The following is a 17,990-nucleotide window of genomic DNA, read 5'->3' as shown; positions in this document are numbered from 1 at the left end:
GTGAAATGCAGGGTAGGGAAAAGTTGTTCCGCACATGCGCGGTAGAGATCCTGCGTGAGCAGAGACTAGTCAGTTTAATAAGTTTGATGCTTTGTTTAAAATACAGAACAAAAGTAAACAAAGTAGGACGGTAGGGCATCATGGCGGCTTTATGAACGGTAAGAGGCGGGAACACGGGGGCGACGGTCAGAGGGAGGACATCAACAGGAGGAGGACCGGAAGCTGTTTGAAAGCCGTGAGCGGGAGTTTGTCAGCAGGGGGAGAAACCGGCACCCGGAGCGAAGACATGGACCCCCTGCAGGAGCTCCTGGACCGGGTCAAGCCCAGCACCGAGGCGGTGAGTCCCAGTCTGACCCTGTTTGCCCGAACTGAGCGATAAATAACAGTCTACGTACACGCACAGCCCTGCGTACGTAGACCGTCTGCGTCATGACGTAAGGCAGAGCAGCAGCCGATCACTGTTTCGAGCTAATTCTATAGCAGAAATCCACACAGAAAAGAGAATATAAGGATGTGAGCCTGTTTTACATTTATTATTGTGACCTCCGACCTGCTGCTTTGTTTCTTTAGGAGTCCCTGTGGTTAAAGAACATCTTCACCTCCATCTCTGAACACCTGAGTCCTGTGGTGTGTAGCTCCGCCCCCTCGCAGACAGGTGAGTTCCTGTTTGTTTGAAACAGCTGGCTGATAAATCAGCTGTACTTTAAATCCTTAATGACGATGTCCACTTATGAAACCAAATACTATTTAAACCATTATTTAAACAGTGAAAGCAGGGCTCACCTGCCCTCACAGGTGTCATCAGAGCAGTCCAGTGTGTAGATGTGAGTGTGGTTCAAAGGTCAGAGCCATGAAGGTGACCGACTGTCAGTGAGGAACAGGGAGGACTAAGAGTCTGAGGATGAAGAGCAGCTGCTTCCTCAGGTGGTCCCACCTGTTGACACACCAGCTCTGGTGTCCACTTCAGGTGTTCTCAGTGGGCGGGGCTTCAGTTGTTTATGTTTGTGTTTACCCTTTAAACTTTGTTTTCCCAGGTAACCACGGTGACCTCAGCCTCTTCGATCTGAGCATGTGTGCGGTGCAGGCGATCCAGCAGCAGATGTGTGTGGCCCACAGCTTACCTGTCAGCTACAGGTAACGCCCGCTGACATCATCGCTGTCGCAGGTCACGTGACCTGGCCTTACCGCTGTCCTCCCGTCTGTCCGCAGGCTGCTGTCCGTCTCCCAGCTCGTCTCCCAGCAGCACCTGGCCTGCGTCAGCAACCTGTCCTGGAGCACCAATCAGCAGAGAGCCTGGGCCAGGGAGGCGGAGCTCGCCGTGCCGGGTCAGAGGGCGCTGCCGAGGGTCAACCTGCTGCTGATTGGCTGTCTGAGAGAAGGCCCTGACGGAGAGTACAGGCTGACGGACGCCAGCGGCAGCGTCATGTGTGAGGTGAGTCAGAGGGGGAGGAGCCTAACCTTAACCCATGGTCCATCAGCTGGTTAGTTCTCAGGAGCTTCTTCACAGCAGCGTCACTAAACCGGATCTGGTCAGAACTGATGGTAACGAGGTCACAACAAACTGCAGGTGTTCATGTGCAACGTGAATGAAATCGAATTCCTCTTTAATTCAGCTCATTCTCTGTGCAGGGACACAAGTGCTGATAGAGTCTGGTCATCACACGCTTCTCTGCTGATGTTTACATCAGCATGAAACAAGCAAACAAGCTCAACAGCTGACTTTCATTTCTGTAAATCAGAAACATCAGGACTTGTTAAATGTGAGCTGTGTTTATATGGATTCACTTAGCTGATCGATAAGTAAGGATGTAAAGACAGAGTCTGTCAGCAAGTGAGTAACTGTGCTGGCACAGACGTGATGACAGCAGAGCTTTATAAAGATGTGGAGCCTCCTCCTCACATAAAGTATACAGATAGCATCACCTGCAGTAACCTGACAGATTACAGTCAGACAGCTGCAGCAGGCTCAGTGTGGTCCTAGCGTCACCGCACGGATTAATGACTCACAGTACTTGAAATGTGCAGTTCTCTTGTGTTCTTATTGCTATTTATTCTATTCATCCCTTTTCTATACTCTGTATTTGTATATGTGTATATTTCTGCTCACCTTCTGTAACTTCTGTCGGTGCTGGGCTGTTGGAAACCGAATTTCCTGGAGGAACGCAGCCGAGGGATCAATAAAGTTTCATCTAATCAGATCAGATTAGATTAGATTAGATTAGATCAGATCTAATCTAATCTAATCTAATCTAATCTAATCTGATCTGATCTAATCTAATCTAATCTAATCTAATCTGATTTAATCTAATCTAATCTGATCTAATCTGATCTGATCTAATCTAATCTGATCTACTGCAGCTATAAAACAAACGGCATCACTGCAGATCAGAGCTGATGAAGCTGTCATCATCAGTACAGGCTTCCAGCATCCACCCAGGACACACTCCGCCTCTCTCTCACCCGCGTCTCTCTCTCTCCCTCATCCAGTGCCTGTCTCTCTCGCCCCGGTGGCTCGATCGTCCCGTTTTCCTCCCTCACTGGAACTACATCCCCCACAATGCATCGGGCCAGGAAGAGGCCGCAGGCTTCTTGGAGCTGATTGGCTCCCCTGTCCTGTTGTGTCCTGGTGCTGAGCAGGGATTGGCTGCTGCTCCTGGAAGGGTGGAGCTAAGCGGAGCGGTGGGAGTCGGAGAGGCCGGCAGGCTGCTGAGGCACAGGTGGGTCACATGACCTCTGAACTGCAGTGGAGTTTCTGAGCAGTGTGTGTGACAGATGTGTGTGTGTGCTCCAGGGTCAAAGGTCAGCGGCTGAGCGTGTTCGGAGAGGTGGGCTCAGTCTGCCCTCTGCTGGCCGTGGCAGGAACGACCTTCTTTTGCTTCACGCTGACGGATGAGTCGCGCTCGCTGCCCGTGCTCGTACAGGTACCAGCTCTCTGAGGATGATGATGGTGAGGAGGGACGATGAAGCTCAGTGTGTGTGTGTGTGTGTGCAGGACAGCAGCCGGCTCAGCTGGATCCAGCGTGTGTGTGTCGGGCAGAGCGTGTGTGTGACAGCTCTACGTGTGTGTGCGCTACGAGGCTGGAGAGGAAACAACATCCTGTGTGTGACGAAGCGCTCCGAGCTGCACGCCGACTACACGCACACACAGGAACACACACAGGAACACACACACTCTGAGTCCCTGCTGCCACAGCCTGCTGAGGACGACTGTGAGGAGGCGGAGCATGAGGAGGTGGAGCTGGACCAATCAGCTGTGAGGATAAAGCAATCCAAAGTCATCAGCTACCAGGTGAGAGTGCTGTGAGCTCTGATTGGCTACCACAGGTTTGTACCTGTGTGCTGATTACTAAGCCTCCTCTGCTGTGATAGGGCACGGTGACTGAAGTTGTGAGTGAGGGGGCGGGGCTCTACGTGCTGGATGGGAAGGTGGGTCTGTGCGTGGCCTATCAGCCGGCGGCGAAGAGGAAGCTGAGGGCGGGAGACAGAGTGGAGGTGAGTCACATGATGTGACATCATCATGCCCGTTTGTGTTCGTGGCAGCCACGACTAATAAAGTTTGATGGTTCCTCCTCCTGCAGTTGCATCACGCCCACTTCCTGTACCGGCCCTGCCCGGACTTCCCTCCCAGCATGCTTTGCACCTGCCTGCGCTCCAGCCTGAGGGTGACGGCCTTCAGCAGGGCGGGAGGCTCGCCACCCGACAACCGCTGCCCGGGAGATGGGGCGTTACCACGGTTACTGCTGCAGAGAAACACAGATGTGTCCGATTACCTGTGGACCTGTCACCTAAGCTCGCAGCTGGCACACAGGTGAGGCTCCACCCACCACCACCTGTCCACAGTCAGAGACAGCAGAGCCTAACCTTTGTCCTCCTGTCCTCCGCTGGCTCTGGCTTGTTTCCTGGTCCTGGTTCTGGTCTTGGTCCTCAGTCTGGTCCAAGGTGTGTGGAGGCAGCAGTGTGTGTGCTTGCTGTCCTGGAGGCTGATGGAGACTCTGAGCAGAGCTGGAGGACGAGGACGCAGAGACATCTACGCTGAGATGCTGGACGAGCCTCACACCTGTCCTGTGACGCAGGTAGGTCCCACTCTCACCTGTCTTCCTTACAGGTGAGTGTGGAGCATGCTCAGTGTGCTCTGTGTCCCTGCAGTACAGCGTGTCCTCGGCGGTCCGGCAGTACCTCGGTGTGTCGGAGCTCCTGGAGTCCCTGCAGACTGGCTGCTGGTCTTCGGCCCCTCTGAGCTCTCTGCTGCCCCCTGATGGCTCCAACCTGACCTCCGCCCAGATCAACGGGTTCCTGTCCTGGTCTTGCAGGACTCTGTCCTCCGAGCCTCGGGGTGGAGACGCTGTCAGGTAAGGTGACAGCAGCTCCCACATGAAGTCATGTGATTACGTACCAATGGTTTTTGCCGGTTTGTGTGTCAGGCAGCGCCCCCTGCTGCTGGTCGGCGTGCTGGAGCTGCCGTCACAGACGTCTGAGTTCAAACACTCGATGCAGCTCAGAGACGCCGCGGGAGCTGCAGCCTGCGTGCTGACGGAGAGCAGCGAGGAGGAGGAGGGAGCGCAGAGGGCGGTCTTTAACAGCGCCTGGATCGGTACAATGCACGCACACAGACACACACACAGGGACACACAGGCAGAGGATCAGGAGGCAGGGCTGAGACTGTGCTTCTCACTGAAAGCTGCTGTGATTGGTCCAGTGGTCAGCTGGAGGCGGGACCCAAAGAATGAGCCAATGACAGAGAAAGAAAGTGAACAAAAGCAGGAGAGAAAGGTGAGAGACGCACCTGTGTGTGTTTACCTGAGCTCACCTGGATACACAATTACGTACGTGTGTGTGTGTGTGTGTGTGTGTGTGTGTGTGCAGGTGGTGCTGGCGTTCTCAGGTGTGTGTACGCGGTGGTTTCCTGTCCTCCAGCCTGGATGTTTCTGGACTCATCGCCGCTAACACTCAGGTATCAACCCAGCTTTGATGATGTCACTAAGGGGCGTGGTCAGAGGTTGGCCTCATCGGTCTCTGCTCTCTGATATTAGTACACATGAACACGTTTTTCAGCTTTAACTGTAGTTGTTCACACACTGAGGTTAATTATGGAGTTCCACAGGGTTCAGTGCTTGGACCAGTTCTGTTTACATTATACATGCTTCCCTTAGGCAGCATCATCAAAACACAGCTTACATTTTTACTGCTATGCAGATGACTCCCACCATTCCTGTTTGTGGGGAGTTGATCTGACCTGAATCCTTGCAGCTGATTGGCCCATGTGTCTGTCAATCAGGATCCCAGTGTTCTGATTGGCTGTGGAGTTTCTGAGCGCAGTGGGGTGGATCTCCACGCTGAGTCGACCCTACAAGTCAGACGTGGTTGGAGATTCCACACTCTGACACGCCCACTGCTGCTGCCCACCTGCAGACAGGTAACACTCGGTTTGCTCCCCGTCTTCCTCCAGGACCCTTAAACTTTTTTTTAGAGATTGACAGACCATGTGACTTTCACGCATTGCATTGTGGGTACAAGTGGCAACAAATCAAAACACTGCATCAAGCGCTAGCATTTCCAGCACTTTGGGGTCCTTCGGGACTAAGTAAAGAATACAAATACAGGCCATTTACCGTTTATTTAGCTGTTGTTAAATATTTTATCTCCTGTACAGGCCAACACAATCTGTTTGTTGTTTCAGGTTGTAGTGTTACACAACATTTTCAGATCTAATATAAATAAAATGAGTGTTTCGTAATTCATTCAATTTATTGTCTTTATTTATAACTGGCATCATTGTTTCATTCTATTATAGAATCTTACAAGAAAGAGGCAACATTGTAAAAATCCATCAGCTTTATTAGCTGCTTCCTGAAAAACAAATCAACAATGCAAAGAAAAAAAACTTTGCTAACAACAAACTGGAAAACAGTTATTCATCACTTGCTTGCTTCAGTACAACCCTTGGGCACATATATGCGGACGTTTCGTGGCTGTTTCGATATCGCTCTCTCTCTTAACCAATCAGATCTGGCTGTGGTAGCAGCTTTAAACTCGGTATGACCCAGGCTGATAGAGGGGCCAGTCTGGATCACATTCCTGCATTTTGTTTCTGGTTTTCCTACAAAACACAACAAAGATTAGCCCGCAAAGCCACAGTGAACAAAGCAGCATAGCAACGAATTCAATTCAAATCAATATAAGACTTATTTGTAACCTACATCAACAATCATGTTGTGATAAATTACGTAATAACTACAACAGAAGACTTAATAATACAACACAGTTAATAATACAGCAGCTTCTTGCCATTTTTGTGTTTCTTTTTATTACTGTGTGACTGTTTTCGTGTGAAAGCCTGCGTGCGCTAGTACCGCTTGCCACTCGTTCCCACAATCCTTTGCGGTTTTACCCCTGAAGGACGTCACATTTTCCATCTCTATTCTCTGTGTTTTCAGGCCGTCCCACCCACAGTCTTGTCCGTCTCAGAGGTCTTAGACTGCAGGTAAACTGCTCGTCCCTCACTGAGTCGCCCCCTGTGGCCATCCGAGGAACTGCAGCTGCAGCCTGCTTTAAACTCTTACTGGTGTGTGTGTGTGTGTGTGTGTGTGTGTGTGTGTGTGTGTGTGTGTGTGTGTGTGTGTTTCAGCTCAGAGCTGGTGTGTTTTCAGGGTGTGGTGTCTGAAAGGATCAGTGTGAACAACAGGACCGCCCACTCTGGACACACACACTCAGGTACAAACACACAGGTGGTTTGTGTATCAGGCTTTTCTGCTGTGAAGTTGTAACATGGGGGTCTATGGAGGCGACTCACTGCTGCCTCTGCTGGACACTAGAGGAACTGCAGGCATCAGTGCTTCAGGTATGAGTCTCAGGTCTGACTGTTAGCTGAATGTGTGTGTGCAGGTGTGCGTCTCACTCTTTGTGACCAAGCTGGGAGGAGTCTGCAGGTGTACCTGGACCTAAGCCACACCCCCTACCCACCTGGCCTGTTGCTGGGTAACACTCTGCTGTTGTCTGGTTTCCAGAGGAGGCTGTCCAGGTGAGACACACATAGACAGGCTTATAAAAGTTTGGACTCTTTATTTGGACTCATTTCCAACAATGTCAGCCCCAATAAAGTTCTGGATCATCTTGCATCAATAGGCTGCTGGTTTTCTTTACTGGTTTCAGGTGTTACCAGTAAAATAGTTGTTTGATCATCTGGAAATGTACCCAGATTTATTTATTTAGACAGAGATCTTGACCCCCCAATGTTCAATACAAAGTCACGCCCATGGTTACGTACCTGTGCGGTTTACCTGTGTGTGTGTTTCAGGACAGGAAGTGTGTACTGCACGTACTTACCTGTCAGCTCCATAACTGTGGTCTCCCTGGGAGACACCAGGTAAGTTTACAGGTAAAGTCTGGTTCACGTGTTTGTCGTGCTGTTGTTTATTTGTTTGTTTGGTTTCTATCAGCTCGGCCCAGCCTCCTCCTCCTGCTCCCATCATGCACCTGGGTGAGTGGGATCTGAGCAGCAAGCAGAGGTGCGCTGTGGGACAGGTCAAAGGTCACGTGGTGTGTTTCCTGTTCCTGCAACTGCAGTGGAGCTGCTCGCTGTGTGGCAGCGTGTACACACAGGTACTGCATAAAATACACACAGTGTGTACAGGATGTGTTTAGTGTCAGTTTCTCGGGTGCAGTGAAAGTACTCAGAGTGCTTCATGTGTTGTTAGCGTGTTGGTGGCGTGTTAGTGTTGGTGCAGTAAGTAAAGTGTCGTTTTGGAGGAAACTGCTCACGATTTCAGGTGTGTGTGTTTACCTGTTGCTCTCTCTCTCTCAGGGCTGCAGCAGCTCTCAGTGTCACTCGACCTCGTCAGTGTTTCAGTCCAAAGCAAAGTAAGAGCAGCTTCCTGTTGAGCTCACCTGCTGATACGTGTTAATCACCTGGATGAGTCAGGTGACAGTCACATGATCAAACCATGTGGCTCTGCTCTTCCATCAGGCTGGTGATCGATGACGGGACAGGTGAGGCTCACGTCTGCTTCTCAGCTGCTCTGGTTCGTGCTCTGCTGGGATTGGCTGATGCTCAGTGGGAGGGGCTTCAGAGAGCTCTCAGGGTCAGAGGTCACATCAGAGTCTTCCCTCGTGGGCAGAGCCAGGTCAGTAGCACCTGTCAGGTGTATATGTTTACCTGCCACAGGTGAGTCACGTGCTCATCGTCGTCTTTAAACTTTATTTTGTCTTTAAAATTTAAGATGAGGCTTTAACTGTGAAAGGGCACATCCTGTTTGCATCCTGGTAACAGCTCCGTCTGCTCACACCTTACTGCTGAACTGGTTTAGGGGCGTGGCCACTTCCACCTTTAAAAGTCTGTAGGTGTGACGGACCCACGCTGGGCTCACGTGAACAGGAGGGAGGGGCCTTACAGCCGTGTGTTTCAGCGAGACTCAGGTCGTGCCCCTGACTCCACCCACTCGACCTGATGAAGCAGCAGGTGGTGTAGTTCTGAGGGTAATCAGGGCTGACTGTGAATGCCACACCTCCCACATGGAGGGTGGAGACCACAGGGGAGGGGCAGGACAGCGAGAGGCATTTAGGACTCGGGTCACACCAGGAGAACCCACAGGGCCCCTCCACCCACAGGTGGAGCTGTGTTAAAAGACCCTGCAGACTGAAACGTCCTGTGGTCAGAGGAGGTGAAACGAGAAGAAGATGCAGCTGCAACCCAAAGAACAGCGTCCACACAGTGAAGCACGGTGGGGACGCTGTGGGGGGGCCACCACAGAGAGAAACAGGCGTCCTGCAGGACGTTTCCACAGGGCCGAGCCGTGAGTCTGCAGAGACATAACCTCTGTGTCTGTCTCAGGTGTGTGACGGGGACGCTGACGACTTCCTCCTCCACTTCCTGTTGTGTCTGTGCAGCAGCGATGTCATGATTCGGCCGCTCAGCCTCACCTGCAGGAAACGCACCAACCAGAGACCAGAAGGTAACCCCACCCTCACACACCACCCTCACCACCCTCACCACCCTGACTGCAACCTTCAGCGTGTGTGTGTGTGTGTTTCAGAGGTGAGGAGGTTCACTCGAGGAGACAGAGAGTTCCTGACCAGACTGGCTCCTCCCCTTCAGCTCACCTGTCTGCACCTCCACCCTGACTGAGCTCCACCTGCTTCGTTCTGACTTCATCTGTTCTACGTGTTCGTACAAATAAAACTTTATTGTTCCTCCTGTCACATGGTATCTCACCTTCACTGACCCTGACGCTGGTGATCAGGGTCAGAGGTCACACGAAGCTCTCTGGGTTTAACAGGTCATGTGACCCTTCTACAGGAAGTGATCCCTGTGAGTGGCGCCCACATCGGAGACGTTCTCAGATGGTGATTCATGAAACCTAATTGGTAAAACTAAACACTGAACGTGTTTCGGTTTGTTTACAGAGGTCAGACGGTGAAAGCTTCAGCCTGACCAGGAAAGAATCAGTCCTCTTTAAATCACACTTACTTTAAAATGAATTCCTCCTCACCTTCATGTGTTTTGTATTATTGCATCTTATACTGAAAGAGTTCATCCATCGACACATTTTAATCCTGCAACATTTCACCGTGTCAGTTTGTCATAAATTGGACTATTTTAGGATTTCAGTTCATCTTTCCAATAAAGCTGGCAGCTCTGAAACAGCTGTTCTCTCTGAGGCTGTTTTGCATGTAAATAAAAGTGAAATAATTAAATGTTCTGTGAACAGACCGTCCAGTGGAGCTCCTCAGGGCTCTGTGCTTTCACCACTTTGTTTTCTATGCTAATGAGTGTCAGAGCACGTCAGCATCAGTCCTTCAACATGGTCACAGCCTCTGATGAAGGTGTTCAAATGTGGCTTTTAATCCAGGTTTACACTTAAACAGTCTCCATGAAACGGGCCTCTGCCCTCATTCATCCTGGAGATCACTCGTCTAAACCAACCAACATAAAGAATGTGATGTTTTCAAAGCGAACACGTACACACAGTTGTTATGGAGACGATTAAATGTAGGAGCGATGATTTGTGAAATCCTACATGTGTGTTCTAACATGCTTTAATGATGGCACGAGCTGACAATGAATAACATAAAGTTAATAGTTAATCTGCAACAAAACTTTTTCACCGCTTCAGTTTTTGGTCTTTTCCACATACGGTTGTTGTTGTCATGGAAACAGAAACCAATCGGGCCTTGGATGGACGTCGGGAGTTCTTAACAGCAGCTCGTTGTTCATTCTGATGTTGTTTTTTAATTATATTTTATATTTAATATCATATATTGGCCGTTTTCAGCTTTATCTGAAGGGCCACAGGTCAGACTCCACCTGGGCCTGCCGCTCTCAGCCTCACTCTGAGGAAGCCCACAGTCTCTCACAGTGGAAACTACACCGGGGGACCCCATCCTTGGGGTGGACCCATTTTTGTTGTAGCGTGTTTTGGGGTTTAAAAGCCACAGAGACGCGGTGCTTAGAAAAAATGCATTTCAGCTGTGCTGATGCTCCTGACACGTTGGAACGTTGGGTTGTGTTGCGTGGTTGAGAGGAGGCGGCAAAACACCTAGCAGGCTAGTCGGAAGAACACACACCCACGCTGGTATCGGTAATCCACGGTGGTTCTTTAATACGCCTTCTTCAACAACCATATAAAAGCCCGGCTGAACGGCTGCGGCTCAACAACATAACGCCCAGCGTTCATACAACCCAAGCGTTGCAAACAAAACAAGAAGAAAACGTAAATCCGTCCCTCGTTAAGCAGAAGCGTGCAGGCACGTGTCCTCATAATCCCAGAGAGAGAGCAGCGGCACAAACTGATGACACCATCAACCCTCGACTTGGGTGTCTTAAAGGGACACCACACCATAGTGGCTGTCACAACGTATAAGACTGGGGAAACCTGCATTCAGCTGGACCTGAAAAACACTATGTCCAGATAAACACAATCAACTTTTGGAGAAAAATAAAAGATTCTTCATCAGACTAACAACTAAAAACATGACACTTACCTTAACAGTATGGGCTACATCAAATATATTCAAGACCGACAACAACACTTCTCACTGCTGCTAATTTTAACAAAACTAAACAAAAAGTAGAAAAAGGCAATTCACCAAGTCTTGAAAAGTAAAACTGAAAAATAGAAACACAGAATAAAACATCCATCCAGATCTTTACCACCAACAACATAAAATCTATCTTGATTAAATGGCCAAATTCTCCAATAAGTGAGCAATAATAAAGTAAGAAAAAATAAGACATTCAATTTATGGACGCTCAAATTAACAGAGCGACATTAAACGCACCTCATTGCCTGCCGTAGCGTTCTTCGCAGCTGCACTTCACCTCAAAGGTCGGTTAATACATCGGATTGAACTTAACCAAAGTCCAATTAAAGGAAAATAAATGTTTCTAACAAATACAATGAAGAAGATTAAAATAATTCACTGTCAGTTACTGTCGCTGTGAGTTTGACGAGGTCAGCTGCTTCATTTGGTTCTGCCTAAAGTTCTCTCAGTGATCCAGTGTTTATATGATAAGATACGTGTTTAATGCAGAGAGTTGGAATTACAAGTTGGTAAGAAGCTTTTTAACAAAGGTTTGATTTAAGCTTTAAGTTCAAAGGTGAAAGAAATTTCACGTTTGATGAAGGAAGATCAAGGCTAACAAGGACATGGGTCAAAGGTCAAAATAAGGTGAGAAAATATAATAGATATATATAATCAATCAATAAGGTGAAAATATCAGATAAAAGGGTTTTTTTGGTTATAAGGAATAAAGAGGTCAAAGGTCAAAACAAGAGACACTGGTAGAGACCTCAAATCATTGTTACTGAAGAAGGAGGAGTTCTTTAACAGTACGACATTGATAGAGTTTGTTTGTGTGTTTGAGAGTTCAGACTGAAAGGGAGCGCACAATCGTGTGTGTGTCTGCAGCTGTTGTGTTGTTGCTGCATCGTTGCCTCAGGGGGAAAGTTGTGTGTGTGTTATGCAGACTAGCAGAGACTGCAGCTGTCAGCAGCCACACACACTTTCTATTCTTCAAATCAAATCACAGTGAAACATGTTCACTGACAGCTCAGCTTCAGCATCGTCTTCATGCTGTGACTGCAGCCGTTCAACTCTGTTTGTCTTTAACCCAAATCATCACAACATGCAAATATAATCATCAAAATGATGTGACTGGAAGGATGCAGCAGTCTGTGCTCCACCTTTCTCCTCCACACCTGCAGGTGGAGAACATGGATGCATGAATCTCTACAGAGTTCTTTGAATATTATCCGTCTCATCAGTTTTCAGTGAACAAAACTCCTCACAGAGCCAAAATAAGCAGTTTGTATCCAACATAACTCAGCTGGACTCTGATGCTCCGTATAACAGCTACACATGAGTCTGGATTCACTCAAAGCATTGAACAAACTTTATTGGAAATGAAGCTTTTGGACATTTGTTCTCTGATATTTGCTCTTCAGCTCGAGTCTCCATCAGTGGGAACATTTCCTGATTCAACTTTTCTTCTGTTCAAATCAAACTCCATGAGAATCAAAGTGTGAATCAGAGTCCTGATGATCAGATTCTATAGAAACATGGAGACTGTAGAGGATTTACACTCAACATGTTCATTTGTTCCCTTCAATCAGAATCAGAATAGAAATCAAGCAATTCTTCCAATGAAAGGGATCGATTAATGTTATTGACAGGACAGATGATCAGAGGTGCAGAGTTTTTACCTCCATCATTGTTACAGGGACTGAAGAATGGGTGGAGTTTGTGAGTGAAGGAGCAGCCAGTAAAGGAGTAGATCAGAGCTGCAGCACCTACATCATAAAAGGAGACCAGACCCTCCTCATAATCCACAAACACCCCCACCTTCTCAGGACCAGGATGGAGACAGAGACGGACTGGAGGACCAGCAGCAGCTTCGTACTCATTTCCATTTCTCAGCCCTACAGTCCAGAAACCATCCTGAGGACTCAGTGGGATTATTCCCTTCCTGTTGATCGACTCTGTGGCCACTCCTAAATCCCACGCAGTCTTTCCTTTAACCTGAACCTCAAAGTAAAATCTGCCTGAAGAGAAACTCTGCTCTCCTAAAACACAAACACACTGAGAAAATCTCTCTGGGTTGTCTGGAAGATTTTTCCTCACATCAGTATCATAAACTTGTTTTCCATCATCAGACAGGATGAGATAAGGATGAGCTGTATCAGGATCCAGAGTCACATCCACCTCATCCTGCTGCACCCTCTGCAGCTCAGCCTCAAACAGCTTCTTCTTCATGGGTTTCCAGACTGTCTCCTCCAGCTGAGCCACAGCTCTCCCCACAGTCCCCTCATATGATGGTGGATGAACTCTGACCTCTGTCCAGTCCTTGCTGGGTGGAGCAGCTTTCAGGGAGGAGAAGCTTTGGAGGAGGTGGAGGTGGTCTTCAGAGCGTGAGAGCTGCTCCACCTCAGAGCTTCTCTCCATCAGCTCAGAGATTTCCTGTTCCAGATCTTTGATGAGACCTTCAGCCTGTTTCTCTGTAGCTTCCTGTTTGTCTTCGATCTCCTTCATGAGCTCCTTCAGGCGTCTCTCAACAGACTCCATCAGAGCCGTGAGGACCTGAACACCTTCTGCTTTCTGTCTGTCTGCAGCATCTTTACTCATCTTCACCGACTCTGTGATCTCCTGAATCTTCAGTCGTCTCTTCTGGATCATCTGCTGAATCTCAGCCTCTGTCTTCTCCAGCTCTGCCTTCTTTCCTTCATATTCTTCTCTCAGAGGAACAAACTCGTGGTTCTTGTGGTCTAAAACAGGGCAGAGCATGCAGACACATGTCTGGTCGGTCTTACAGAACAGCTCCAGGAGTTTATCGTGCTTCGTGCACATCCTGCCTTCCAGGTTCTCCACAGCATCAACCAGCTGATGTCTTTTCAGACCTTTCAGTGTCAGATGAGGCTCCAGGTGAGTCTGACAGTAGGAGGTCTGACACACCAGGCAGGACTTCAGGGCCTTCAGTCTGGTTCCAGTGCAGACGTCACAGGGAACTTCTCCTGGTTTGGCAGCTTGTTGCTCTGAGCTGCTGCTGCTGGCTTTCTGCTGAGCTTCACGTCTGAACTGAGCAACCATCTCAGAGAACAAAGTGTTGATCTTCAGCTGAGGTCGAGTGTAGAAAGTCTCTTTACACATGGGACACTGACAGCTCTGATTCATGTCCCAGTGCTGACTGATGCAGGTTTTGCAGAAGTTGTGTCCACATGGTGTAGAGACTGGATCAGTGAACACATCCAGACAGATGGAGCACAGAAACTGATCTTCAGATCGCAGATTGCTGGCAGCAGACATGTCTGCACTCTGAGGGAGAAAGAAGAGAAACATTTGATTCAAAATTCACTTTAAATTTCATTTTACAAAGAGAGAAACAAGCGTCAGTAGTCTGAGGAGCTTGGAGAGAAAAGCGTCTGGACTTCTTTGAGTTTCTTGAAGACGTTTCATCAGAGAAGCTTCTTCAGTTCTCAGAGTAACTGGTGGAGACCCAGCAACACACTCAGACACAAACTGGTTCATCCAAACACAAACCTAACATCGTAGTGTCTGCTGTACAGTGCAGCGTCCAGATGGACAGGATCAACGTTTGGGGATGAAGATAAATACAGTCGTTACAAAGATGTGAAATTGTTTCTCTGTTTTACAGAAGGTCCAAGATTCATCCAGATCATTTGTATACTTGAATAAATCAGTTTGTTGGATATTTTCCATCAATCACTGTGAAGTAAACTTCGACCTTGTTGGTGACTGAATACTTCTTATTGTACGTCCAGATCAACGAGCCATTAATATTAAACAGTGACTGTTCCAGTAGAGCTGACAGTGAGGAGGACGATGAATCACAAACCTCAGAAATGTGTTATTAACTGTTGATCCAGTATTTTAATGGCATTGATGAGAACATGTTTATTCAGAGGTGTCTGTATATTTGGTCCATTTGTGCGTCAGTAAAAACTGTCCTGTTTTCTCTCACAGATACTGGAACATCCTCACAAACTCAGGATGTGGAAGAAGATGAACTTTTCCAGTCACTCGCTGGGATACATCATTCATGTTATTCTGGATCCTCAGAAAACATTGATTTATTTTTGTGTTTCACATATTTGTTTGTCCAAATCAAAGATTGATGTTAGTAGAGAAGAAGCCACCATGATAAAGCCTGTGTGTGAAAACGAGATCAGTGGATTTGATCAAAATCCCATTTAAGGAGGAATTCTGTCCTCCAGTTTGTTTAAATAAGCTTTGGGATTAAACAGCATCATCTATGTTTGTGTCTGATGACATGTTTGATCCAGGTCAGCTTGAATATCACAGCTGATGTGTGGAACTCTGACATGTTTAAAGCCTGATTATCAGGATGATTCAAACACATCTGTCTAAATAATGAGATTCATGTTTCCACACAAAGTTATAAAGTGCAGCATCGACTGTTTTCTGAATGATTGAGGATCATCTGTGACTCTTACAGGATACACTAAGTCAGATAATCTTTGTAAAATGTGTGAATGACTTTTTGAAGTACTGACCAAAATCTGCTGGTTTACAGTGTCAAAGGCTTTATATCAATAAAGAATAAATAGGTGTTTTCACGTCTGTAATCCTTATGATCAATCAGATCCAGAATCAATCTAAGAGGAACAGGAAGTGATGAATAACCAGGAAGTGTGGAGTCAGTCTGAAGTCCAGAGCACAGCCTGAGTCCACAGTCCTGAGCAGAGCCACAGTGAGACTGAAGCAGCAGCTCGATGCTCCTACAGTGGATCTGTGGTTACATGAGCAGCTTTCTATGGATCCAGTGTGACTGTGATGAGTCCTGATGAAGTGAACAGAGTGAAGATTTGTGTAGAAGCAGGAAGTGTGATCAGCTGCACTCACCACTGTTGCTGAGAGGAACCTGATGGACTCCAGTGAATCTTCTTTTAGAGACAAACAGGACTCGACTGCAGCTCTGCTGCTGCTCTCTCACACTTTCACTTCTGCAAAATGACGTTGAGCTTCTTGTTTTTCAGGTGTTGCTCCGCCTCTTCCTGCCTCTCCCTTTACAGGAATCAGCCGGTCTGTACTCAGTGACTGTGTGCAGCGGGTGGGAGGAGTGAGGAGTGGTGTGTGGGTTCACACAGTAATGACGGCCTCAGGTGATCAGGAGAAACTCACCTGGATTTCCTTTTTCCACAGCAGACTGAGAGCTTCAGGTGGACCCTGAAGGAGGTCTCAGAGACAGGTGGTAAAAGTACACACAGTGTGTACTGAAGTAGAAGTACTACTGTTAAAAATACTCCAAGTACTAATTCAACTTCTTTACTCAAGTAAAAGTAAAAAGTAGTGGCTGTGAAATGAGAGTAAAAAGAGCTGATTGAAGAACATTTCTAACACGTGTTTATACAAAGCTAACTGAACCATGTGCTGCATCAACGTGATAATAAAATAATATTATTCACTTTGTTTCTAATAAATATTCCCAGCTTGAATCAGACAAGTTGAACATGAGCAGAGAAAAAGAAGCAAATCCAAATATTCCTGTGTTCAGTTTTCTCCATTTACAGGCCGACTGTGCCTCTAAACAGGAACATGAGCAGGAAGAGGCTGAAGTGGATTCAGCAGGTGGAGGATGCCTAACATCAGCTGGAAAGATTTACTGTGACGTTTGTTTGCTGTTTTCGCCTCGTGCACGAGAACATCACCAAATAAACTCCAGACAGTTTTTAATATTTCACTGTTCAAGAGCAAAAAGACTGACGGACTGTGTTTAAGGCCACCTCACAAATGTCACACATGAAATATTCAGTGTTTATTTGCTGGTTTGTTGGCAGCAGCTCCTTAAAGTCTGTCACACATCTGTTTGACCGTCTCCAGTTAATCTGAGACACCAGTTAATCTGCAACAGCAGCATCAGGCGGCTCAGCTGATCTCTGGTGTGTAGCTGCTGTGCTGCGCTCCCATTCCTCAGTGAAAGCAACAGCAGAACAAAAACTCTCTCCATCCACATGTTTGAAAAGAAAGCTTTTAAACAGATGAACACACTCAGTAAAGGACAAAGAAAGAAGTAAGAAAAAATTAGAGTAAAGAGTAAAAGCAGGAGCAACTGAAACAGGCTGCATGCTAGCTGATGCATGCTAGCTGACGCATGCTAGCTGATGCATGCTAGCTGACGCATGCTAGCTGCCGCATGAGCACTAGAACTGTTCAACTTCATTGTTATGATTTTAGCACCGAGTTACATGAAATCCTGCATCAAAAAGAACAACACAGCGATCACAGACATGTTTCTGCCAACAAACCAACATTAACCCAGAAAAGCCTCTAAAACAACCTGCTGTGGTTTGGAGTAGAGATTCCTGAATTTACCAGGTGCACCTGAAGGCAGCACAATTTAAACCGTAAATAATGATGTAGGTGCGCAAATCCTTTTCAAGCGTCACACCATCAGATGAGCCGGCTTACGTTTGTTGCACTTCTACACCAAGTTTTACGCTCGCGTTTCTTCGTTGCTGATTTTTGTTCCACAAACCAAAAGAACAAAGATTCAACCTTTAATATATTTTCATGTGTGTTTCAAGCACTGTGACATATCACACACACACATGCTGAGTGTGTCACTGATAAAGCTGTGACACAGCAGCTCACTCAGTCCAGTCCAGGTAACAGACTCACCTGTTAGCAGCAGCTCTGCCCTCACAGAGCTCAGCTGCTTATTTCAGTCAGCAGGAAACATTAATATTATGGACTACAGCCGTCTGTCAGGGCCGTTCAAGGACACAACGTCACACACAGGTTTAAACTGTTAGACTCATGAATACCCACAACGTTGGATGCACATTTATCTTTAACAGGAGCAAACGGCCTGATCAGATAATATAAGAACTCATAAAAGAAGATCTAGTTCCTGCATTTATTACTTCCAGGCTGGACGACCATAATTCATTATTATCAGGACGTCCTAAAAACTGGCTGAAAAGCCTTCAGCTGATCCAGAGAGAGTTTGTTTCACACTG

At 47.3% G+C, this 17,990-nt stretch overlaps 1 protein-coding gene and 1 pseudogene across 2 annotated transcripts; one reads left to right on the top strand and one right to left on the bottom strand.

The window, feature by feature from the left end:
- Positions 1–29: 29 nt before the first annotated feature.
- LOC146578052 (CST complex subunit CTC1-like) lies at positions 30–15,562 on the top strand (annotated as a pseudogene). The gene is made up of 22 exons (XR_014889863.1): positions 30–337; positions 571–655; positions 1,035–1,134; positions 1,210–1,432; positions 2,488–2,717; positions 2,792–2,921; positions 2,993–3,289; positions 3,370–3,492; positions 3,579–3,808; positions 3,929–4,073; positions 4,147–4,349; positions 4,422–4,770; positions 4,864–4,951; positions 5,276–5,413; positions 6,435–6,481; positions 6,626–6,711; positions 6,883–7,018; positions 7,295–7,363; positions 7,437–7,599; positions 7,802–7,857; positions 7,964–8,120; positions 14,974–15,562. The product of XR_014889863.1 is annotated as a CST complex subunit CTC1-like (transcript).
- LOC146578051 (E3 ubiquitin-protein ligase TRIM21-like) lies at positions 11,670–15,947 on the bottom strand. The gene is made up of 2 exons (XM_085256456.1): positions 15,874–15,947; positions 11,670–14,304 (listed from the first exon to the last, which is right to left on the bottom strand). Exon 2 carries the CDS (start codon positions 14,293–14,295, stop codon positions 12,601–12,603), a length of 1,695 nt encoding a protein of 564 aa, XP_085112582.1. The 5' UTR covers positions 14,296–14,304; positions 15,874–15,947; the 3' UTR covers positions 11,670–12,600.
- Between the last annotated feature and the right edge of the window lie 2,043 nt (positions 15,948–17,990).

This window comes from Mchenga conophoros, linkage group LG3 (assembly GCF_057382185.1).
Source record: "Mchenga conophoros isolate Kocher_MC1m ecotype Shallow Benthic linkage group LG3, M_conophoros_male_GT1.1, whole genome shotgun sequence".
Lineage (NCBI taxonomy): Eukaryota > Metazoa > Chordata > Actinopteri > Cichliformes > Cichlidae > Mchenga > Mchenga conophoros.
Note: the sequence above shows the minus strand (reverse complement) of the source record. Positions and strands in the feature narration are given on the sequence as shown.